The sequence below is a fragment of the Medicago sativa genome, chromosome 7, assembly GCF_051527215.1.
Source record: "Medicago sativa cultivar Bolivia chromosome 7, Bolivia_mono, whole genome shotgun sequence".
Taxonomy (NCBI): domain Eukaryota; kingdom Viridiplantae; phylum Streptophyta; class Magnoliopsida; order Fabales; family Fabaceae; genus Medicago; species Medicago sativa.
This window is the reverse complement of record NC_140755.1, coordinates 65,224,276-65,245,294: the sequence shown is the minus strand read 5'-3', so window position 1 is coordinate 65,245,294 and position 21,019 is coordinate 65,224,276. Positions and strand designations below refer to the sequence as shown.

General features: G+C 32.2%; 1 protein-coding gene and 1 long non-coding RNA gene across 2 annotated transcripts; one reads left to right on the top strand and one right to left on the bottom strand.

Moving 5' to 3' along the window:
• Nucleotides 1–214: 214 nt before the first annotated feature.
• On the bottom strand, nt 215–3,792 carry LOC146907725 (uncharacterized). The gene is made up of 4 exons (XR_015019210.1): nt 2,309–3,792; nt 1,290–1,377; nt 1,032–1,118; nt 215–730 (listed from the first exon to the last, which is right to left on the bottom strand). It is a non-coding gene; the product is annotated as an uncharacterized LOC146907725 (long non-coding RNA).
• Nucleotides 3,793–10,545: 6,753 nt separating this feature from the next.
• LOC146907724 (protein NRT1/ PTR FAMILY 5.6-like) lies at nt 10,546–19,783 on the top strand. Its single transcript, XM_085723329.1, has 4 exons — nt 10,546–10,750; nt 16,022–16,239; nt 17,616–18,163; nt 18,776–19,783. Exons 1-4 carry the CDS (start codon nt 10,624–10,626, stop codon nt 19,620–19,622), a joined length of 1,740 nt encoding a protein of 579 aa, XP_085579455.1. The 5' UTR covers nt 10,546–10,623; the 3' UTR covers nt 19,623–19,783.
• The last annotated feature ends 1,236 nt before the right edge of the window (nt 19,784–21,019 follow it).

The following is a 21,019-nucleotide window of genomic DNA, read 5'->3' as shown; positions in this document are numbered from 1 at the left end:
AAATTGATGTAAAAAATGGCTAACATATTGAACAAACCACTTGGGAATATTAAGAATTACAAACGTATGTTAGGTATCAGCCAAACCTGCTATGGCCTTTGTTAGCAAAACCAAATCCCAAGCCTTACAAATAGACCATGCTTAAATCAACAAATATGAGAAATGTAGATTCACACCCCTATGTTATATTATATAATCAACAAATAGTTCCAAATTTATACTCACAAAATAAACATATTATTGACATCGGCAAGTAGTCCTTCAAATTTCATTGGCCATTTACTAATACTATGCATTGGTTTGCTTCCATGATATGCTACTCGCAACAACTAATCCACTAAGGTTCAAAACTGACTTTTGTAAGGTCTGCTTGTAGTTTTGAGACTACATAACATTTATATGAACATTATAAAGAGACAAAAGGAAATACAGTAGTTATGCAAGAGCACTAAAAAAATAAAGGAAATATGAACCAAGAGAGCATAAGAAATCATTCCAACCAATTCTCTAGTACCCACTTGCTTGGTAATAGTATGGTGTGGGACGTTTTGTGCCTGCCATGCTTTTATTTTCATTTGACTCTCAAAATCCAACTTAAAAGTCTTTTCCAAAGGTTTTTACTTGATCACAACTCAGTCTTCTTTTCTTCTCCAACATTAAGCTACCATCTTGCTCCAAACATTAATGGAAATCATTCACAAACATCTTGTTTCATTACTCTGATTCACCCCTACATTGGTAAGAAATGAAATCAATTGAAAGTTTGGAATCAACCATGAAGAAGCATAACTTCAATGTTAAATTAATGTAAGCCTTTTCAACATTTTTCTTTCCCTCAACTGAAAATTTGGTCCCTTACCAAACATTCCATTCTTGAAAAGCAATCGGTAAAAGTATATTAAAAATAGGAGGCGGAATTTCAACATTATGAAAAGTGAAAATAAGGAATATCAACATAATCAATCACCCAAAAAAAAAAACTAAAAAAAATTAACGGAACATAGAGCAAATAAAGAGACCAAGTTACCAACCATTTGTCACATATGAGGATGTCATATACTTTCATCATATCTGCTACGAAATCCACTCCAACATTATGAACGCTTACATAAAAATTTCTGCAAATACAAATATATACATAAGTCAATTAAAGGACTAATTAGAATGGTTTTACATATATACAAAGACATATATGAAATATATTTTTAGAACTGAAAAGTATTGATTGACAACCAGCAATAGGGTTTTTACAGATAGGAAGTGGACAAAAAAAAGTTGGAATATCAAACCTGAGGCAAATAAATTAAACTCTTTGGATAAAACCTTGAATTTCAAAGGTTCATGCCACAATTGGTTTTGCACAGCAAGTTGAAAGCACTGCAAAATGAACGATAAATAGACAACATACAAAACACATTAGCATCAGAACAATCAAGAATATGGCATGAAGAACAAAATGAGAAAGGTGGAGCAGAAAAGATATGTGGGAAAATGAACAAAATCAACCGAACGTGGGAGACATAAATTCAATTTGGTTTGTCACTATTGTACATCTTTGTAGCCGAGGAGCGGAAAATATGAAGTATTTTGCGGTTAAGCTTTGATTTCTTAATTAAGGATATGCCACTACTATGATGAGAGTATAGACCTTCTTGGTTAAGAGAGTGAGAGTTGGAGAAATTAGTGAGAATGTGAAAGGGCAACATGAGGAATAATATCTCAACCATTTTTCTATATATCCTTCTACTTCTAATTCGTAAGTGTTTGGAGCACCTCGTTTTGAATTGAATTGTGTGACAGTTAGTAATTAGAACTTTCAAAAATGAGAAAATTTGTTTCTAAAGCACTCCAACAGTACAAAACACATTTAACATTCTTCAACGATAATCTACAAAAGAAATGGAATCTTGCTTTGCAGCATGACCATGTCAAACTCTATATACCACAAACAATCATTAAAGTGGGGTACAATATTTCGACAAATTTTAACATATAAATTTAACCAACAAAAATTGATTATGAAACATATCATCTTTAGCATTATTAACTAACTTGAGCTTTAAGCATAATTTGTCACTGAGCTTTATGCAGAGCTTAGATAACATTGTTATTATGTGTTTGGTTCCAACAATTTTGAAGAAGAGGCATTTTTTTTTCCAGGAGACTTTGATTTCTAAACAAAACATTCATGTAACAGGTTCATATTGTACTAACAATAATACTTTTCTAACCAAAAAATTAGACTTGATGAGAAGCAATTTAAATCGCAGTTTGGTCTTCACAGTTTGAGACAATATGAATGACTTACCACCACCACCAACTAAAGCTGGTAGAGATAGCTGTAGCAGCACATACGGCAACCAGATACTTTTTTCATCATTTCCATAATCTAGTAATGATATAAACTCACCTGCATTTGACTCTCAATGCAATCAAGTCACCAATGTTGTTAAACCCATTTTAAGATATAAGAATTATGAATCAAACACTGTAGCATAAGTATTTTTTTTTTCAAACTTTGTTTTCCGAAGACATTGTATAACATCATGATTAAACAAAACATTCATGTAATTAGTTCATTTGCTTCACCATTAAAAATCTCATCCAAACATAGATGAAGTAGTAGAATGCTTAAAATTAATGCCAAATACACAGATGCAAATAAAGTGTTTAAAAAATTAAAATTAACCTACTTTTCACAATAGCACTTAATGAGTAGATATTCATAGTTGGTGTGATCTATTTCAATAAAAATAAATCTGAACAGAGAAAATAAGAATAAGAGAACATGAAGAAAAAGTCCAACCATTCTTCTTTATCAAAATAGACCATGCTTCTCTATAATCAGTGCTTGAAAGTTTTGATTCCATATCAAAATAGACCATTCTTCTATATCAAAAATAGACCATTCTTCTAGCCTAAAAGTTTTGATTCCATCAAAAAAACAGACCATGCTTCTCTATAAGCAGTGCTTGAAAAATCAATGCTTCTCTACAAATTCATGTCAAAAGAATCATAAGCAAACTTCAAAGGACTCTTGATTACAACATCTAACTAAAAGAAGGAACATTCAATTTTAGAAAAACGTATTTTAGCCTGAAAAGAGTTAAGTTGTTCTAAAAGAGCCAATCAAAAAGACAAACCCTGTTTAGTAAAACTAAAAGAGTGATAATCACCACCCACAATCAGTTATGAGTTAACTGTTGTCAATCAGTTAGAGAGGAGGCCGCAAGAGAAAATTCACTGCTGACGGTGGCGGTCGATTCAACAACGGCCAGGGATGAGAGGAGAAGTACGACTGTGGAGACGCTTTACCCCTGCCATGCGTTCCGTTGCATCCTTCGTGCGTGCTTCCTCCATTGTGAAGCGGTTGGATTTGGTTTGTGGTGGTTCAGATCTGGTTACGGTGTTCTCTGATTCGGCACCGCATGAAATTGAAATGGGAGTGTGGATAGAGAAAGAGGAAGAGACGGTAAATTGACAGAGAAAGAGGTCGGTGAACATGGAGGTGCCTTGGAAAATACAGGTTAGAATGGAAGAGAAGAAGAGAAAGAGGCTCACGTGATTTTGTTTTCCCATGCGCGTGAATCAATTTTCAAGGAGTGAGAATTGATCAACGGCTGATATGCTAACCCCACTAATTACAATGATCTAACGGTCTGGATAGATTGGAGCCAAAAAAGTAGGGTTATGGGTTGGGAATTAGGGTAAGAATGTTTGCTAGGATTAGATATAAAGGATAACATTTTGTGGTTTAGAATGACATCAAAGGATAAGTCCAACATTCTGAAATCTCACTTCCATATTCTCTGGCTTTGAGTTGTTCTAAATGTCATATGTTTTATCCATCTTTAACTGTTCGATAATATTTTTTATAATAAACTTTTTTATAATTAGTATGCAAATAAAGTGTGACATCATACTCCATATCTTATAGTTCATATGTTTTATCCATCTTTAACTGTTTGATAATATTTTTTATAATAAACTTTTTTATAATTAGTATGCAAATAAAGTGTGACATCATACTCCATATCTTATAATGAACAATTATATAAATTAATAGGTTTAAAGATTTTTTCTGCTGTCGCACCATAAAGGAGCCATAGAGGATTAGAATCCTCAATTTTTCATCAAACAAATAATGTGATATCGTTAAGAAGCCATTTTAGTCAACTATGTATTGTATTTATAACATGGTTAATAGTTAAATATATAATAGGGACATCAATAAAGTTATGGGGATTGTTCTTTACGAACCTAACAAATGCCCATAAACATCTAAAAAACACTCCGATAGGTAATTAACTAATGTTTAACATTTAAGCATGGCAACAAAACTCATACCTATGGTTACCCACCCGAACCAAACCCAATTTAACGGGTTTTCCCCGTTTTGACTGGGTTTGGGTATGAGTTTGAGTTTTTCCCAATTTCAAAACACGGATATGGGACGGGTAACGGGTATATAGGTACCCACTCCGAACCCATACCCAAACTCATACCGAATACTGAAAACTACTTTATGTTGATATGTTGCCATGTTATTTTGTTTGATAATTGCCGTGATATAAAAACTACCGTTGATATTTAAAGGAGCAACTAAATCAATCGGTCTAACAAATGTTAAAGTGAATATATTGTTGGATAATGCATTACAATATTTCTCTAGGGGTTGCAAAAAAACTTCTATTTTTTATTAAAAAAAATTATTCAATGCGGGAACGTGGACGAGGATGAGGTGAGGATACCCGAACCCTTCGGGGACGGGAATGAGGTTCAATTTCTCATCCCCGTTGGGTATAGGTAGGGTAACAGGTAAGTATATGAGAATCGGGTATGGGGACGGGGAATGTAAAACCCGCCCCCACCCCGCCCCATTGCTATGTCTATTAACATTAACCCACTTGGGTTGGCTTAGTGGTATTGACTTGAAGCCTGGGAGTGTGCTCCTCCTCGAGGTCTCAGGTTCGATTCTCCCTAGTGTCAATTTAAGCGGGCTAATTTAATTTCTTAAATAAAAACTAATATTTAACATTTTTTTAAATCAGTTAAATCACATTTTTAAACTGGTTAAGTCACTTTTAAAAGATCCAAAGGTAATTAACTACCGATGGATTGATTTAGGTGTTTGTGAATTTTTAAGTACCTAAAGAACAATCTTCTAAAGATATTCTTCACCAAGGCCGACCCAATCTCAAGCCAAGTGAATCTAGGGCTTTAGGCTTCTGATTTTAGGGCCTTAAAGGATAGTGGAGGAAACTCCAAACATACCTTTAAATTGACAATGGAGATAAAAACAAGTAAATTGATATTGTTAAGAATGATTTACTCATTTTGGAAAACCATTGGGATGATGAAACTGAAGGTAATAGTTTAGATAGAATTGAAGACTTTCTTATCGCACCTTTAGGTAATGACACCAATTGGTTTGAGGATAGTTTGGTGTGTGTGGTCGATAAAGGTAAAAAAATACTTTATTTTGGAGAGATTCTTGGTTGAAAGATGGTGCTTTAGGAGAAAGGTTTGAACGGTTATATGATGCTAGTAACAATAAAAATATTACTATTATGGATAGGTTTAGATTATGGTGGGGTGTTGGAGGAGGAGGTAGGAGTTGGAGGAGAAGGTTATTTGTTTGGGAAGAAGAAAGATTTTTGGAGTGCATTGCATTACTGGCTAATGTGATTTTGCAAGTCAATTTAGTTGACAAATGGAGATGGAAAGAATGAGCAATCTGAAAAATACTTTGTCAAAGGCACGTACCAATTATTAACTCAAGACTTTTCAGTTAAAGAGATTAATTTGCTTGATGTCAAAGATATTGTGTGGAGCAAAGTGGTGCCGTTAAAAGTTTCAGTTTTTTCTCGTAAGTTGTTGCAAAATCGACTTCCAACAAAAGACAACTTGTTTAGGCGCGGTGGTCTTACTTTTACTTATCTTGCTTGTGTTGGAGGATGTCACACCGAGGAACGTTTTATTCATCTTTTTTTTAGTGTCCCGTGTTTAATACAACATGATGACTTATTCTTGAGAGCTGGGTATACATAGTGCTTTATTGAACAATTTCTAAATTCACGTTCATCAATTTTGTGGTTTATCTTCTAATGTAAAGCAAGTCACAATTTTCTTTTGCTGTATTTGGTTGGTTTTGCATTTGGTCCATATGGGAAGAACATAATAGTGGTTTATTTCGCCAATAGGAAGTTTCTCTAATGGAGATCATTGACATGGTGAAATTGCATACTTGATGGTGGCTCTCGAGAAAAATTCTAAGACTTTTGGTTTTTTTTTTTTTTAACAGTAAATTTTATTAAAACAACCAGATCTCTGCTTAAGACGAACAGAGACTGGTGATTTAGATAATACAAACTAAAAGCGCCGTATATAGGTGCAACACCCGAAATAAACACCATAAAAGACACTCATACACACAACCCCTAGCCAATCCCTACCTTCATCATCCATGAGGACACACCCACCAAAATAAACATCAACACTATAGCTAAGCCACCTCCGAAAAAGTCCTATTCTTAAGATCATTCAGCTTCGACCACCTCCCAAGCTCCGATCCACCGAAAGAACACCAAAATAAACCCAAAGCAGAACTTGAACCAAAGAACTGACTCTCGATTTCAAATCAAAAACGATCGGCCCACCAGACTTTAGTACCAAATCAGAAGGGCACCCCTCACCCCGGTCCACTAGAGAAACACCATAGCCAGCCAAACAAGATTGTAACTAGATACCAACTCCCGATCTCGAAGCAAAATTAACCGTCCCACCAGAATTCAACATACAACTTATAAGACAAATGACATGATTTGTGGTGGTGCAAACCTCAGTTAAATCAAAGAGGAAAAGGCTCAGCTCAAAGGACACACTCTCTCAAAGCACCCAAAACACCTTAATACCCCAAAACTCAAACAAAAGCTAGCGACGACAGATAAGGACCCGAATAATAGAGGCGACCTCCAAAAAAATCACCCACAACAAACACCACAACGTCTATCGCCCCTTCTTGATCAACTCCCATGCACAGATATATCCGAGTCCAGAAATCCCACCACGACGCCATCTAAGACTTTTGGGTTTGATTTTTAACCGTTGGTGGTCTAATCCTTTAGAGTGTTGTTGATTTGCGATAATTTTCCTTTTTTGTTTGCCTATTTTCTTATAACATTTTGTATTTTTATGGTTGTCCTAGCACTCCCATAGATAACTTATTTTTGCATTTTTAGCCTTTACATAAAAAAGGTAATCTTTAAATATTTAAAATTCTTGAATTTAGGTTCTACTATTAAGATGCTAGTGATTAACATGATGGATTGACATATTTACCGAATAAATTGATAGATTTCATATATTTTAAAGATTAATTTTTATATTTATTTACTTCATGTACTAAATTGGAGAGAGATAGTTTAGAAAACTAAATTGGTGGTCAAGTCTATGATGCAAAAGGAAGATAAAACTCGAACCATGCGCAATATTGTTTGCATCATTGGTGGTTTATTTAAGGTGCAGGCACGATACAAGACTTATTTACATGTTCACATTAGACTAAAATTCTATTTAATTCTAAAGTAAATGGGTAATTCATAATTCACAAAAGTTTGATCTAAAGCTCAAAAGTATTACGGGAGTTTAAATAGAAAATGTAATTTCATATAGGGTTAAATATATTTTTGGGGAATTAGTCACTTTAGTCCCTGAATGGGGAATGATTCGTCAATTTAGTCCCTGAATGCAGATAATATGCAAAACAGTCCCTGCATGGTCAATTTCAGGGACTAAAGTGACTAACGAAGTCTACATTCAAGGACTGAATTGACTAACAGAGTCTGCATTCAGGGACTAAATTGACTAACAAAGTCTACATTCAGGGACTATTTTGCAATTTATCTTCATTCAGGGACTAAATTGACGAATCGTTCCCCATTCAGGGACTAAAGTGACTAATTCCCCATATATTTTTAGGGTGACATTTAGCATGGGAAAGGGAAGTTGTTTCCCACTATAGGAAAGCTATTTTTTTACCACTTGATTAAATAGGAACGCTGATTTAATCATAGACTACCCACACCATATCTTGTTTACATTGTCTTCAACCTCATGGGATTAGGCATGGCAACAAAACCCGTGCCCATGGTATCCGCCCAAACCAACCCCTATTTGACTGGGTTTGGGTATGGGTTTGGGTTTTCCCCGATTTTAAAATACGGGTATGGGATGGGTAACGGGGATATATGTAGCCACCCCGAACCCATACCCAAACCATACCCGGATGTAGAAAGGTCATTGTTTTGTTTTTGTTGAGGAGGTTGATAATGATATGCCATGTTATTTGGTTTGATAATTGTGAACTTTCATTGATAGTTAAAGGAGAAACTGAATTATTTAGTAAGGAAATGTTAAAATAAGCGCAAATTGTTGGATAATGCATCACAACATTACCATTGAAGCTTAAAAAAACTCTTTTTTTATTAAAAAATTGATTCAGTGCGGGGACGGGGATGGGGCGGGAATACCCGAACCCATTGGGTACGTGGATGTGATTCAATTTCTCATCCCCGTTAGGTATGGGTAGGGTAACAGGTAAGTATATGAGATTAGGGGATGGGGATAAGGAGGGCAAAACCCGTCCCCATCCCGCCCCGCCTCATTGCCATGCCTACATGGGATTGAAACTAACCCACGTCGACCATTTTCTTTACTGCTCAATCAACAACACAAATCCATACTAGATTTTTTTCCTCTCCCAATTGTTTCTAAAATAAGACTTATTCAAACCAATTTTTTATTTATTGGGGAATTAGTCACTTTAGTCCCTGAATGGGGAACGATTCATCAATTTAGTCCCTGAATACAGATAAATTGCAAAATAGTCCCTGAATGTAGACTTTGTTAGTCAATTTAGTCCCTGAATGCACACTCCGTTAGTCAATTTAGTCCCTGAATGTAGACTTCGTTAGTCACTTTAGTCCCTGAAATTGACCATGCAGGGACTGTTTTGCATATTATCTGCATTCAGGGACTAAATTGACGAATCGTTCGCCATTCAGGGACTAAAGTGACTAATTCCCCTTTATTTATTTATCAACATCTAATTTAAAAGAAAAACAAGCATCAAAATCAAAATTACTCAGAAGCAGATCTGGGTATCAAAAATAAGTAGAGTTTAAAGAAAATTACAAATTATTTATTTATTTATTAACATCTAGTTCAAAGAACCTTCGCTTGATTAAATATGACTCATGTAGATGTGTTTTCTATATTTGGGGAGATTTATTGGAGTTTGATTCATCTATATTATTGGTAGAGATGCTTATAAATTTGCCGATGGTGACAACATAGTCCCTCGTTGTTTCCAAAACTCAACTCAGTTTGTCCAAATTTGAGTAGTAAATTTGGGGTTAGGATCCTCTCCATTTGATAAAATAAATGGAAGGACGCAATTTGAAGAGAGATAGACACATAAAATAGATAGTGGTTCCTATCACTAAGTGGGTCCCACCATCATTAATTGTTTTTTACTTTTTCCAAATTTTTTTGAGTCTATATCTCTCCAAATGGAGAAATGGAGAGGATACAAAATGGAGAAGATATTGACTCGTAAATTTGTGTTCTTTGGATTGAAAAGTATGACTGTGATGGAAGATGAATAGTGTGGTGGTGGAATGGAGGAGAGAGAATGCTGATGGATTATATAGTGTAGACAAACCATCATAATTTTTTTTTTTTGAGAGAAAACCATCATAAAATTTGTATTCCTCTTTAATCTAACGGTCCAAAAAAACTTTCTCATGGTAGGAAACAATTTTGCTTTCCCATACTAAACCCCACCTGTTTTTGGTCCCTATAAATATACTCACTTTTCATTTTAATCTCTTTAAAATTTTCCTTCAACTTTTAGTCCCTAAAAAATTTTCAATCACTACTTTTGGTCCCTATTTTAAAGTAAATTTTTGTATTTTTTAATGAAATTGTGCAGAAATGTGTAGAATATTGTAAAAATCTCTCCCAAAAAAAATTAGAATTTTTTAACATAACATAAATTTAATATGAATTTTTAACCAGCAAATATAAAAATTCATATTTAATTCATGTTTTGTTAAAAAAATTAATTTTTTTTGGGAGAGTTTCTTATAATATTATAAATTTTTCAGCAAATTTTCATTCAAAAATATGAATTCTACATATATGAGTTTACTTTAAAAAAAGGGACCAAAAGTGTAGATGAAATTTTTTTGAGAGACTATAAGTTGAAGATAATTTTTAGAGGGACCAAAACGAAAAATTGACATATTTATAGGGACAAAAAACATATTTAACACTTTTATATATCTCTAACATTTTTGCATGAGTTTTAGTTTTGATCCCCTGATTTTATTTTTATTTTAATTTTGAATAAAAAGATTTATTCTTTGGATATATAGTTCAAAAATCTTAGTAACGATGTGATGATAAAAAAAAAAAAAAAGGCAAAGCAAACCCTTCTCCATTTGTTTCCCTATAAAAGCAGGTCAAGTAATGACAGTGAGTAGTACACAACTAGCTCACATATTATACTCTCTAATTTGACATATTTGAGCTATAGCTAGAGAAGCTACACTTTTCAAGATGGAGAAGATCAATGTAAAAGAAGATGATGAGATGAATTGGGTTCATGATTCTTCAGTTGATCATAAAGGAAGGGTTCCACTTCGAGCTTCAACTGGTTCATGGAAAGCTGCTCTTTTCATTTTTGGTAAGCAATGTTTGTGAATTGCTCTTCTTTTACCTAAATTATTGCATTCAAATATATGATAACTTTTATGTGTTGTGTCTTTTCATTATGCTGCCTCATTTTGTCTCTCAATAGAACTTTTTGTTTCCTCAAACTTCCACCTATCAATTACAATTACCAATTTTGAAATATTCCCACTACTTTTTATCTATTTGCATTTGGCTTTAAGCATAAGTTCGAATTTTCAATTAATTGGCAAAAAAAACCTATTCTAGATTTCAATTTTTTTTTTTACTTCCACTGTATGCTACCTTTGGTTTTAAATATAGGCAAAAGTCAAAATGTATTTGGTCCTAATTTTAGACTAAATACGTTTTGACATTAGTTAAGATACATGTTAAATGAGTTTAGACAGACTTGACTTTATATCACATAATTGATTAATTTACGTGAGTGAAAATTATATCACACTTTTTAATTTAAATAAAGATTATAAAACCATATTTTTGAATCTCTTTTAATTTTCTGTGAGAATATTGACATGTATTAACAACATTAAAAAAACAATATTGCATTTCTAATCAAAACTTTACCACTTAATTTTATTTTTTTGTCAAATCACTTATTTATTGTTTTTTTAAACTGAAAAATGGAAACATATATCAAAATTATTTAAGATAAAAATCACAATTATTAACTCTTATAGAGAATAAAATTTAGAGAATGAAGGTATGAAATTTATCACTAGTCTCATCATTAACTTTAATTAATAGAAAGAAAATTAGAGAGGAAGTTAATATTTTGCATCTCTATTCTAATATTGGCCACTAATGAACATAATCATATACATGTATCTATGATTAATTACATATAAATAGAAGGTAAGCGGACAACAAGTTGCGTCGTTAGACCTTTTTGATAATAAAATGTAAACACAACATTCATGAACTTAGGAGACATGACATTGTTACGCATGACCTTTTGAACTCTATATAGAAGGTCGACTGCCTCTAGTGCTAGGAAACGAAAATGATCAAAAACAAATGGTATAAAAACATATTGATTGTCCTAACACAATTTCTCATATTTAACCACTTTACTTGACGTAGTTTTCAGAGTTGCGTACCCTACCATAAAAGCCACTAATTATATTTTTTTTAGTAAGAGATTGCTTCGGCATGATCTTATCACTCGTATCTAAAATTCACAATAAATCAATAATCCAAATGAGATCAGAAAACTTTACATCTGATTCATAAAAATAGGAAGGTTTAAATGTGTAATTGGTCCCTGCACTTTTAACAGATTTTGGCATTGGTCCCTGCACTTTTTTTTGTTTGGCATTGGTCCCTGCACTTTGTAAAAATATTGGCATTGGTCCCTGCACTTTTTTTTGTTTGGCATTGGTCCCTGCACTTTGTAAAAATATTGGTATTGGTCCCTGCACTTTGGAAAAATATTGGTATTGGTCCCAATCATTTCATGCCACGTGGCACCAATACCAATATTTTTTCAAAGTGCAGGGACCAATACCAATATTTTTACAAAGTGCAGGGACCAATGCCAAACAAAAAAAAGTGCAGGGACCAATGCCAATATTTTTACAAAGTGCAGGGACCAATGCCAAACAAAAAAAAGTGCAGGGACCAATGCCAAAATCTGTTAAAAGTGCAGGGACCAATTACACATTTAAACCAAATGGGAATGCATAAGTTTACGAGACATCAACCCCATTTGGAAAGCAATTGTGGACAGGGCCACATGCGCACATTAATTGGTTTGTGGTTGAAGAAGTTTGAAATAATCATCTTTTTATATCTTCAGATGCTCATTTTTCATATGGGTCATGCTAACCACTCCCTCCGCCACATAATAACTGAGCCATTTTCATAAAAAAAATGTCCTAAAATAATTGAGTCATTTCACTTTTCAATACAATATTAATTACTTTTTTCCTTTTATAACTCTAATTAATATTACTTTCATCACTCCCAATTCAATACATTTCACTTTACATTTATGATAGTGGAGAATGCACTAATACTTAACAAGAGCACTTAAAACCATTTTTCTCTCTCTCTTTCACTTATATTTTTTTTCTTAATATGTGTGAAATAAGCAAATGGCTCAGTTAATCCGGAACAGATTAAGTAATTAAAAATAGAAAGAAAATACAAAATTAGTATTAAAAAGAATGTTTTTTTAAGTTTTAAAAAGTAAAATACATATTGTTACACCCAAAAAATTTAAGAAAACTGAGAAATATGTTTAAAATAAAGAAAAATAATTTTTTTTAAAACAGGTCAAACCATTTTGCTGAACTTGTTAAAGCAACAATTGACCAATCCACCCCAATTTTTTTCAACAACAAATCATTTTATTAAATAAACTCTTCTCATAGTGGGCAAGAGTTTGAAACAAGAGTACAAACTTGTGCAAACACAGCTGAAAACTACCATAATATGCCAAGGCAAACCAAAGCAATTCCAAACAATAAAATTATATTTGGCATATTTAACTAGTTTTTTTAACACCTTTTTGTTCATATTCATTTAGGTGTGAATTTATAATCTAATAATTCAAATCAATTAATCCTAAAAAAAGAAATTCAAATTAAGTAAAATTTAACTAATATTCGATCTGATTTTCAAAGATAGATAATAATTCCGTGTGCAACCAATCCATTGAACGTGATGGATTCTCACTGCCAACAAACAGATTATATACGAAGAGCACCCACTAATATACATGATAAATCATACCAACCACACAAATCAGTTTTATCATCTTATGGTTACATACATTTTTCTTTTTGGAACAAAAAGAAAATACATTTTCTTTAAGAACCTTATGGTTACATACATATATACCTACACTAACAAATTGAAATTATATTGATTTATTTATTAACAAAAAAAAAAATATTATTTTGATTTCTCCTTTTGAGATGTTGACATTACTTTAAATCAATTATTATAAAGAATTATTTTTTTCAAAAAAAAAAAAAAACTAAACTAACCCACTCAAATTAACATCGGGAGAATCGAATTGAGATCTTAATAGAAACTTTCTCCAAATTATCAAACCAAGTCCACCAAACCAACTCATATGGATTAAAAATTATATTATTTGAACATCAAAATACATACATCATACATAACATCATCTATTTTTTTTCTCAATCTCTCTCAAACATTAAAATTTTGATGTTAATGCATGATTTCTCAATCTTTCTCAATCTCTAACAAATATTAAAATTTTGATGTTAATTGTCTAATAGGTTTACAAAAATAGTCCTTTCGTGTTGCAGTTTCAATTTTTAATAAAATATCTTTTACTTTAGTTTAATGTGATGTATTACTAATCATCTTTTTGGTATATACTATATAATGTAAAATAACATATATTATGCTCTATTCGACCCTTAGTCCATCTCCCATGATATGTTGCCTTAGGTGGTTGATCTCGCATTCTCTACCACAAAACTAATCATTTATCTTCTTCTTTTTTTGACTAAAAAAAACTAATCATTTATTTTGAATATATATTTGCAAGTTAATAAGGACCTATACCTTCCACTAGTTTTAAAAATTCCTCCTGCACTATGATGGCAAATCATTGAGCTCTCAATACTGTTCCTCTTTCTTTTAAGGAACACAAGCTTAAAAATTATTTCTCAATATCAATGCATAATTAAAAATATTTTAGAATTAATTAAATTAGATACATTATTTTGTTTTGCCTTCTTCTAAGTTAAAAAAAATAGCTTAGTTGGTCAGCTGTAAACGTTATTTTTTTTGTTAAAGAAGTCAAGCTAGTTCACGAAATTGACGCCAAAGAAAATCGAGTATACAATATACACACACTGAAATATATTTTAGAGTTTGGTTTTTTTTTTTGGTTACATTTTTTTTAGAGTTTGGTTGAGTACACATACCTCATTGACAAAATTTGTTTAACAATTAAATATATTTTAATATAAAATATGACATGACATTGAATGATTGGATGAGAAATGCATATTCAACTAAACTCAATGATATACCATTCTGTTTGAAAATGCTAAAAAAGGAATGGAATTGTACATGTTTGCTTTATGTCTAATTAGTGCTTAGAAGCCAAAGATTAGGGATGAGTGGCTCAAGTTGATTGTCCGTTTTCAAATGGATTCGACCTTTATGGTCAGCTTAACAATATCTAACATGCACTCAAATATGAACATAAAATCACTTCCAATTTCCTTTATCTAAAAGTATTTTTAGTGCAACAGTGGTAGCAAGATCTAATGTCCACTATACAAATTGCAGCTCTAATTGCTGTCTTTTTATATCCAAAAGGTTAACATCATTTCTTGAATTGGCAACATTAATAATTAATCATTTCCAATTCCAATGGTAGCCATGCACCAAATTTTGTCTTGCACTTAGCATATAGTATACAGCAGGGGTTACATTCCAATTATTTCCACTAGTTTAATTAGTGTGATAAATTTTGATATCCCATGGTTCTCATTATAGAAGACTTGAACAATTTAATGATTAAGCTGTTTTTAAAACATAATTCATGATATCAGTATATCATAATTTGAAAATAATTTAATCAATTTCTTTTCACTAAATTACACTTTTAGTCCCTTAGTTATTTTTAGAAATCACTTACACTTTTAGTCCCTTAGTTATTTTTAGAAATCACTTTGGTCTTTTAAATTTTTTTGTTCAATTTCGCTTCCTCAAGTTACATATGTTAAACTCTTTGGTCTCTAAGTTTTTTCTATTTTATTTTGATCGCTAAGTTATAAACGTCACACTTTGGTAATTTATGTTAGTTTTTCCTTTGAGTTCATCAAATGTTTGTTTCTTCTTGTTGAGTCATATACCTAATCACTAGAACGTAATATACAATATTTGATAAATCTATTTGGGTTGGTTTGGTGGTACTGTCTTGGGATTTGAGAGTCCGCTCCTTCTCAATATCTCAGATTCGATTCTCTTTGATGCTAATTTGGTGGACTAATTTAGTTTTTTTTTTAAATATTTGACAAACACAAAAATATCTAAAAAAATAAAAAAAAAATTAAAGTGTTTAAGATTTTATACCTTAAGGAATCAAAATGAAGAAGGAAAGAAAAAACTTATGAGACAAATGTCTAACTTCAAGGAGAGAAAAAATAAATTAAAGGTAACAAAATTAAACTCAAAAAGTAACTAAGGACTAAAAGTGTAATGTACTCTTATGTTTTTACATGTCATTTAACCACAAGAGAATGATTATTTTTTGAATAATTGTTTTCAGCAATTGAGTTTAGTGAGAGGTTGAGCTACTTTGGAATAGCAACTAGCTTAGTCCTTTACCTCACAAAGGTTATCCATCAAGATCTTAAGACAGCAGCAAGGAATGTTAATTATTGGGCTGGTGTCACAACTCTGATGCCACTGTTTGGTGGATTCATAGCTGATGCATATTTGGGTCGTTACTCCACTGTGGTTGCATCAAGCATTGTTTATCTTATGGTAAGCTTAATTGCTACCCCACTACAACTTAATTAGGATTTTTTACTATTGTTATAATTGTTTAATTTTTCAGATCATCCCTTGTTATATTTGAGTGTTGCTGTTTTCACATCCATTGTTTTCCAGACACACATGGAAATGACAAAAAAAACTCAGCAATAGTTAACTACCGTCGGTTTTCTAGTAATAAGTCAGCGGTAGTTAACTACCGTTGATGTGTTTTTGGTCATTTCCATGTGTTTTTAGAAAACAATGGATGTGAGAAAAAATTATCGTTATATTTTTACTTGTTTAATATTGTCTAGACTAGTGTTTTATCTTGGGCTTGCATCCAAAGTCTCCCATGGCCCTCAAGTATCTGAAGATTACTCTTTAGACACCTAGCAATTGCTTACAAATAACCATTACCTTTCACTGAACGACAATTAACTACCTTTCGCTTCAAAACGGTAATTAATTCCATTTAGTCATTTTTAAATCGGTTAAATCACTTTTTAAATTATTGTAACCTATTAAAAAAGTTCCCCAACAATAGTTTCCTAAAGAGCAATTTTACAAATCTCCCTTTCTTTAAATTATTTGTGTATGTTCTTTTTGAGTCTCAAAGACCCATTTTTTCTTTCTTTAAATCGGTACAAACTATTATGTGATTGAACTTTCTCCCGTGATTCTTAAAAATCGTTGCCATTCGAATTTATTCATTTGGACCAAGAAAAAACACCTTATTTTCTGGATTGTCCGTTCAAACGTGAGAAACACCGTGTGGGTTTGTAAATCCACATGGATGTGGTTTATAAGATAACAATAGAAGGGTGAAGCAAATTGTTGTTCCCACCTAAGTTTTTGCTTGAAAACACATGGAAATTACACATTTAACTCCACTGGTAGCTAACTATCGTTCAACTTCCTTCGTTTTCTTTTTTCCCGAACGGTAGTTAGTTATCATTGGGATTAAATGTGTAATTTCAGTCTATTTTAAAGGAAAACTGAAGTGGAAACAACAATGATCAAGGGTGAAAGTATCTCACTTGGACCTTTTTTAGAGTGAGGCCAATGTGGGCAATACACACTAGAGTGAAGTCAAGCCTAAAGAGTTGTAATGTTGTTAAAAAAAATTCTAAATTTGATGGATTAAAACACTCAAATTTAGGGATCAAATTTACCCATTTTCCACGTTTCTAAAAACCTACACGACTCTTGGATTGTACACTTTTGTACGAGAAAAAAAAATAGCTGGGAAATACACATCCAGACGATACATAAAATTGTGTTTTCTTTGAATGTGAACTTTTAAAGTGACTTCAATAAAGTTATTATTTTAATTTTTTACTCTAGATTCTTAACTAAAACAACTTCATGTTGTAAAAAAATCACAGGGTTTGATACTCCTTACTCTCTCATGGTTCCTACCAAGTTTAAAGCCATGTGATCACACAAACACATGCAACGAACCAAGGAAAATTCATGAAGTGGTTTTCTTCCTAGCTATCTACTTAATATCAATAGCAACTGGAGGCCACAAACCCTCTTTGGAGAGCTTTGGAGCTGACCAATTTGATGAGGATCATGATGAAGAAAGGAAACAAAAAATGTCCTTTTTCAATTGGTGGAATTGTGCTCTATGTAGTGGACTTATTCTAGGAGTGACCCTTATTGTTTATATACAAGATAACATAAATTGGGGTGCTGCTGATATTATTTTCACTGGAATTATGGCTCTTTCACTTCTCATATTCATTATTGGAAGGCCTTTTTATCGTTATAGGGTACCAAGTGGGAGTCCCTTGACTCCAATGTGTCAAGTTCTTGTTGCTGCCATCTCTAAAAGGAAACTTCCTTATCCTTCTAATCCTGATCAATTGTATGAGGTTTCCAAGTCTCATGGTAACAAAAGAAAGTTTCTTTGCCACACTAAGAAACTAAGGTATGTGCATTATTAATCACATTTTGAAAAATGACTCAATTGAAGTATGTGTGAATATCAAATTGGTCATTATGTTGTAAGTATTGGTCAAAATAGTATTTTATTCTTGAAAAATGATAAATGCATTCCCAATATTTTTAAAAATATTTGAAATGATCAATTTATAACATATGCCGTTAGAGCCTATGACGTGACATGCTAAGTGAATGTATCACATTGCACGTTGATTGCACACTTGAATGTAAGCTCACTATCGACTAATTTGACTATGCAATTTAGGTCATCTTAGAGATAAACTTGTCAATAATTGCAATAAGCAAAGATATCGTTTATGAAAAACCTAAGATTTATAGGTAAAATAGTCTTTAGTGTGATGGTATTGATGTGATCAATATGAAGGGGTCACATATTCAATTAACCCTTCACTCCATACTCTAATGGTAAAAGTTAATAAATAGACAATTCTGAAAGACACTTAACAATTCCAAGAATCTATTTGCTAATTCACAAAAATCGATGACTATTTTGATCGATGCTTACAATTTTGAGGCCTAATTTATCTATTCGCTCATTCAAGTGCTAGCAACACTAACTTGTATGAATTGTCTTCAGATTTCTTGACAAGGCAGCTATAATTGAAAATGCTGAAAATTCAATAGAGAAGCAAAGTCCATGGAAGCTAACAACTGTAACTACAGTTGAAGAAATGAAACTTATAATCAACATGATTCCCATTTGGGTATTCACTATACCTTTTGGAATAAGTGTGGCACAAACTTCAACATTCTTCATCAAACAAAGTGCTATAATGAACAGAAAGATAGGTGAAAGGTTTGAACTTCCACCAGCTTCAATTTTCACAGTTGCTGCCTTAGGAATGATAATTTCTGTGGCCATTTATGACAAGATTCTAGTACCTATGTTAAGAAAAATAAATCAAAATGAGAGAGGAATCAACATCCTTCAAAGAATAGGTTTTGGAATGTTTTTCACTATTATTACAATGATAGTAGCAGCTTTAATAGAGAAAAAGAGACTTGAAGATGTTGAAAAGGATCCATTAAGTATTTTTTGGTTGGCACCACAATTTCTAATTATTGGTTTTGGTGATGGATTTACCCTTGTGGGATTACAAGAATATTTCTATGACCAAGTTCCTGATTCAATGAGAAGCTTAGGAATAGCTTTTTATTTAAGTGTGATTGGAGCAGCAAATTTTATGAGTAGTGTGTTGATAACAATTGTTGATCATATAACAAAGAAAAATGGGAAGAGTTGGTTTGGTAAGGATTTGAATAGTAGTAGATTGGACAAATTTTATTGGCTATTGGCAGCTATAACTACGGTGAATTTGTTCTTGTTTGTGTTCTTTGCTAGAAGGTATTCATACAAAAATGTGCAAAAGGTTGCAGTTGTTGATGATAGTTGTAAAGGCAAAAGTGTAGACAATTCGGTTTGAGTTTGTTACTAAGGTTGTTTAAACAAAAATAGGGAAATGTTCTACCATAATATTTTATCATATATCTCTTTTGATTTTTTTTTTAAGGGAAAATATCTCTTTTGATTGTTGGAAATTTGTATTTATATATGTTACATATATACAACTCTATATTATGCTCCCATCCTTAAGATCTCATAATGTTCATCATGGCTTAGCTTATTTTAGAAATACAATTAATGGGACCAACGGGACTATATAATAGGTTAATGATTTGCATATATGAAATGTTTGATATTGTTAGAAACCACATGATCAAGGGATAGGATCAAATGACACCAAGGTGTCAAATTAAATTTGACACCAAATCCTAGCCATTAATATAGTTTTAATCTAATGGCTCATATCAATTCATTAAATGCTCACATGCTTGATCAAGTGACCCACCTTTTAATTTTAGAAATAATTTATTATTTCTTCTTTTGGTTAATTCCTTTCCAAAAATTCTCTGATTCTATATTTTTTTTTAACGATTCTACATCCTCTATGTTATAACTATCTTCTTCGGCATTTGATTTTGAACTTTCCATTGTTATGTGACTTTTCTTCTTAAAAAAAGTGGCATGGAAGTGGTGTAGGGGAAGATAGAGTCGACTGGTATAGGAAAAAACAAGAGAAGATGGAAGTTGTGATGGTGAATAGCTTGGAAAGTGAAGCATAAAATACTGGTATAGGAAAGAAAACGGCAATTAGGTTTTGGAGTAATGGACCGGGATAAAGCATGTGCAAGAGTGGCTTAATAATAAGTGACGTAGAATTTCTTAAAAAAATAAAAATAAGGACGTAGAATCCTTAAAAAATATATATATAGAATCAGATGATATTTAGAATGAAATTAACCAAAAGAAAAAAGAATAAATTATTTCTAAAATTAAAAGGTAGATCACTTGATCAAGCATGTGAGCACTTAATGAATTGATGGGAGTCATTAGATTAAAATTGTATTAATGGCTAGGATTTGGTGTCAAACTTAATTTGACACCTTGGTGTCATTTGATCCTATCCCCATGATCAAAGAGGCAAAGATTCATCTCATATAAGAAGTAAGCTTGAGAGCTTGATACAAAGAAAAAATCCTTAAAATTTATATTGGATATTGATTATATAGAGCTAGTAGAGAATTAACAAACTAACTACCTACACCAAACACTCTAACAAACTAACTACCACCCTCAATTTTTTTACACTTACTTTCTGAGTTTTTGTCTGTTGTGTTTTGTGTTGGTCCTCATAATTTGGTTCGTGTTTAGTAGATTAAATATATAAACAAACCAAAAAAAAAAAATTGATTGAGAAGAGTGGATATTATAATTGGCTTTGATTAGTTTCATGCACACAAGCTCATGTAAAGGAACATA

Bases quoted from the DNA above. Each gene is read 5' to 3' on its own strand.
- LOC146907724 (XM_085723329.1), top strand. From the start codon at position 10,624: ATGGAGAAGATCAATGTAAAAGAAGATGATGAGATGAATTGGGTTCAT. The intron at 10,751-16,021 runs GTAAGCAATGTT...AATTGTTTTCAG, and splicing joins AGCTGCTCTTTTCATTTTTG to CAATTGAGTTTAGTGAGAGG. The intron at 18,164-18,775 runs GTATGTGCATTA...AATTGTCTTCAG, and splicing joins TGCCACACTAAGAAACTAAG to ATTTCTTGACAAGGCAGCTA.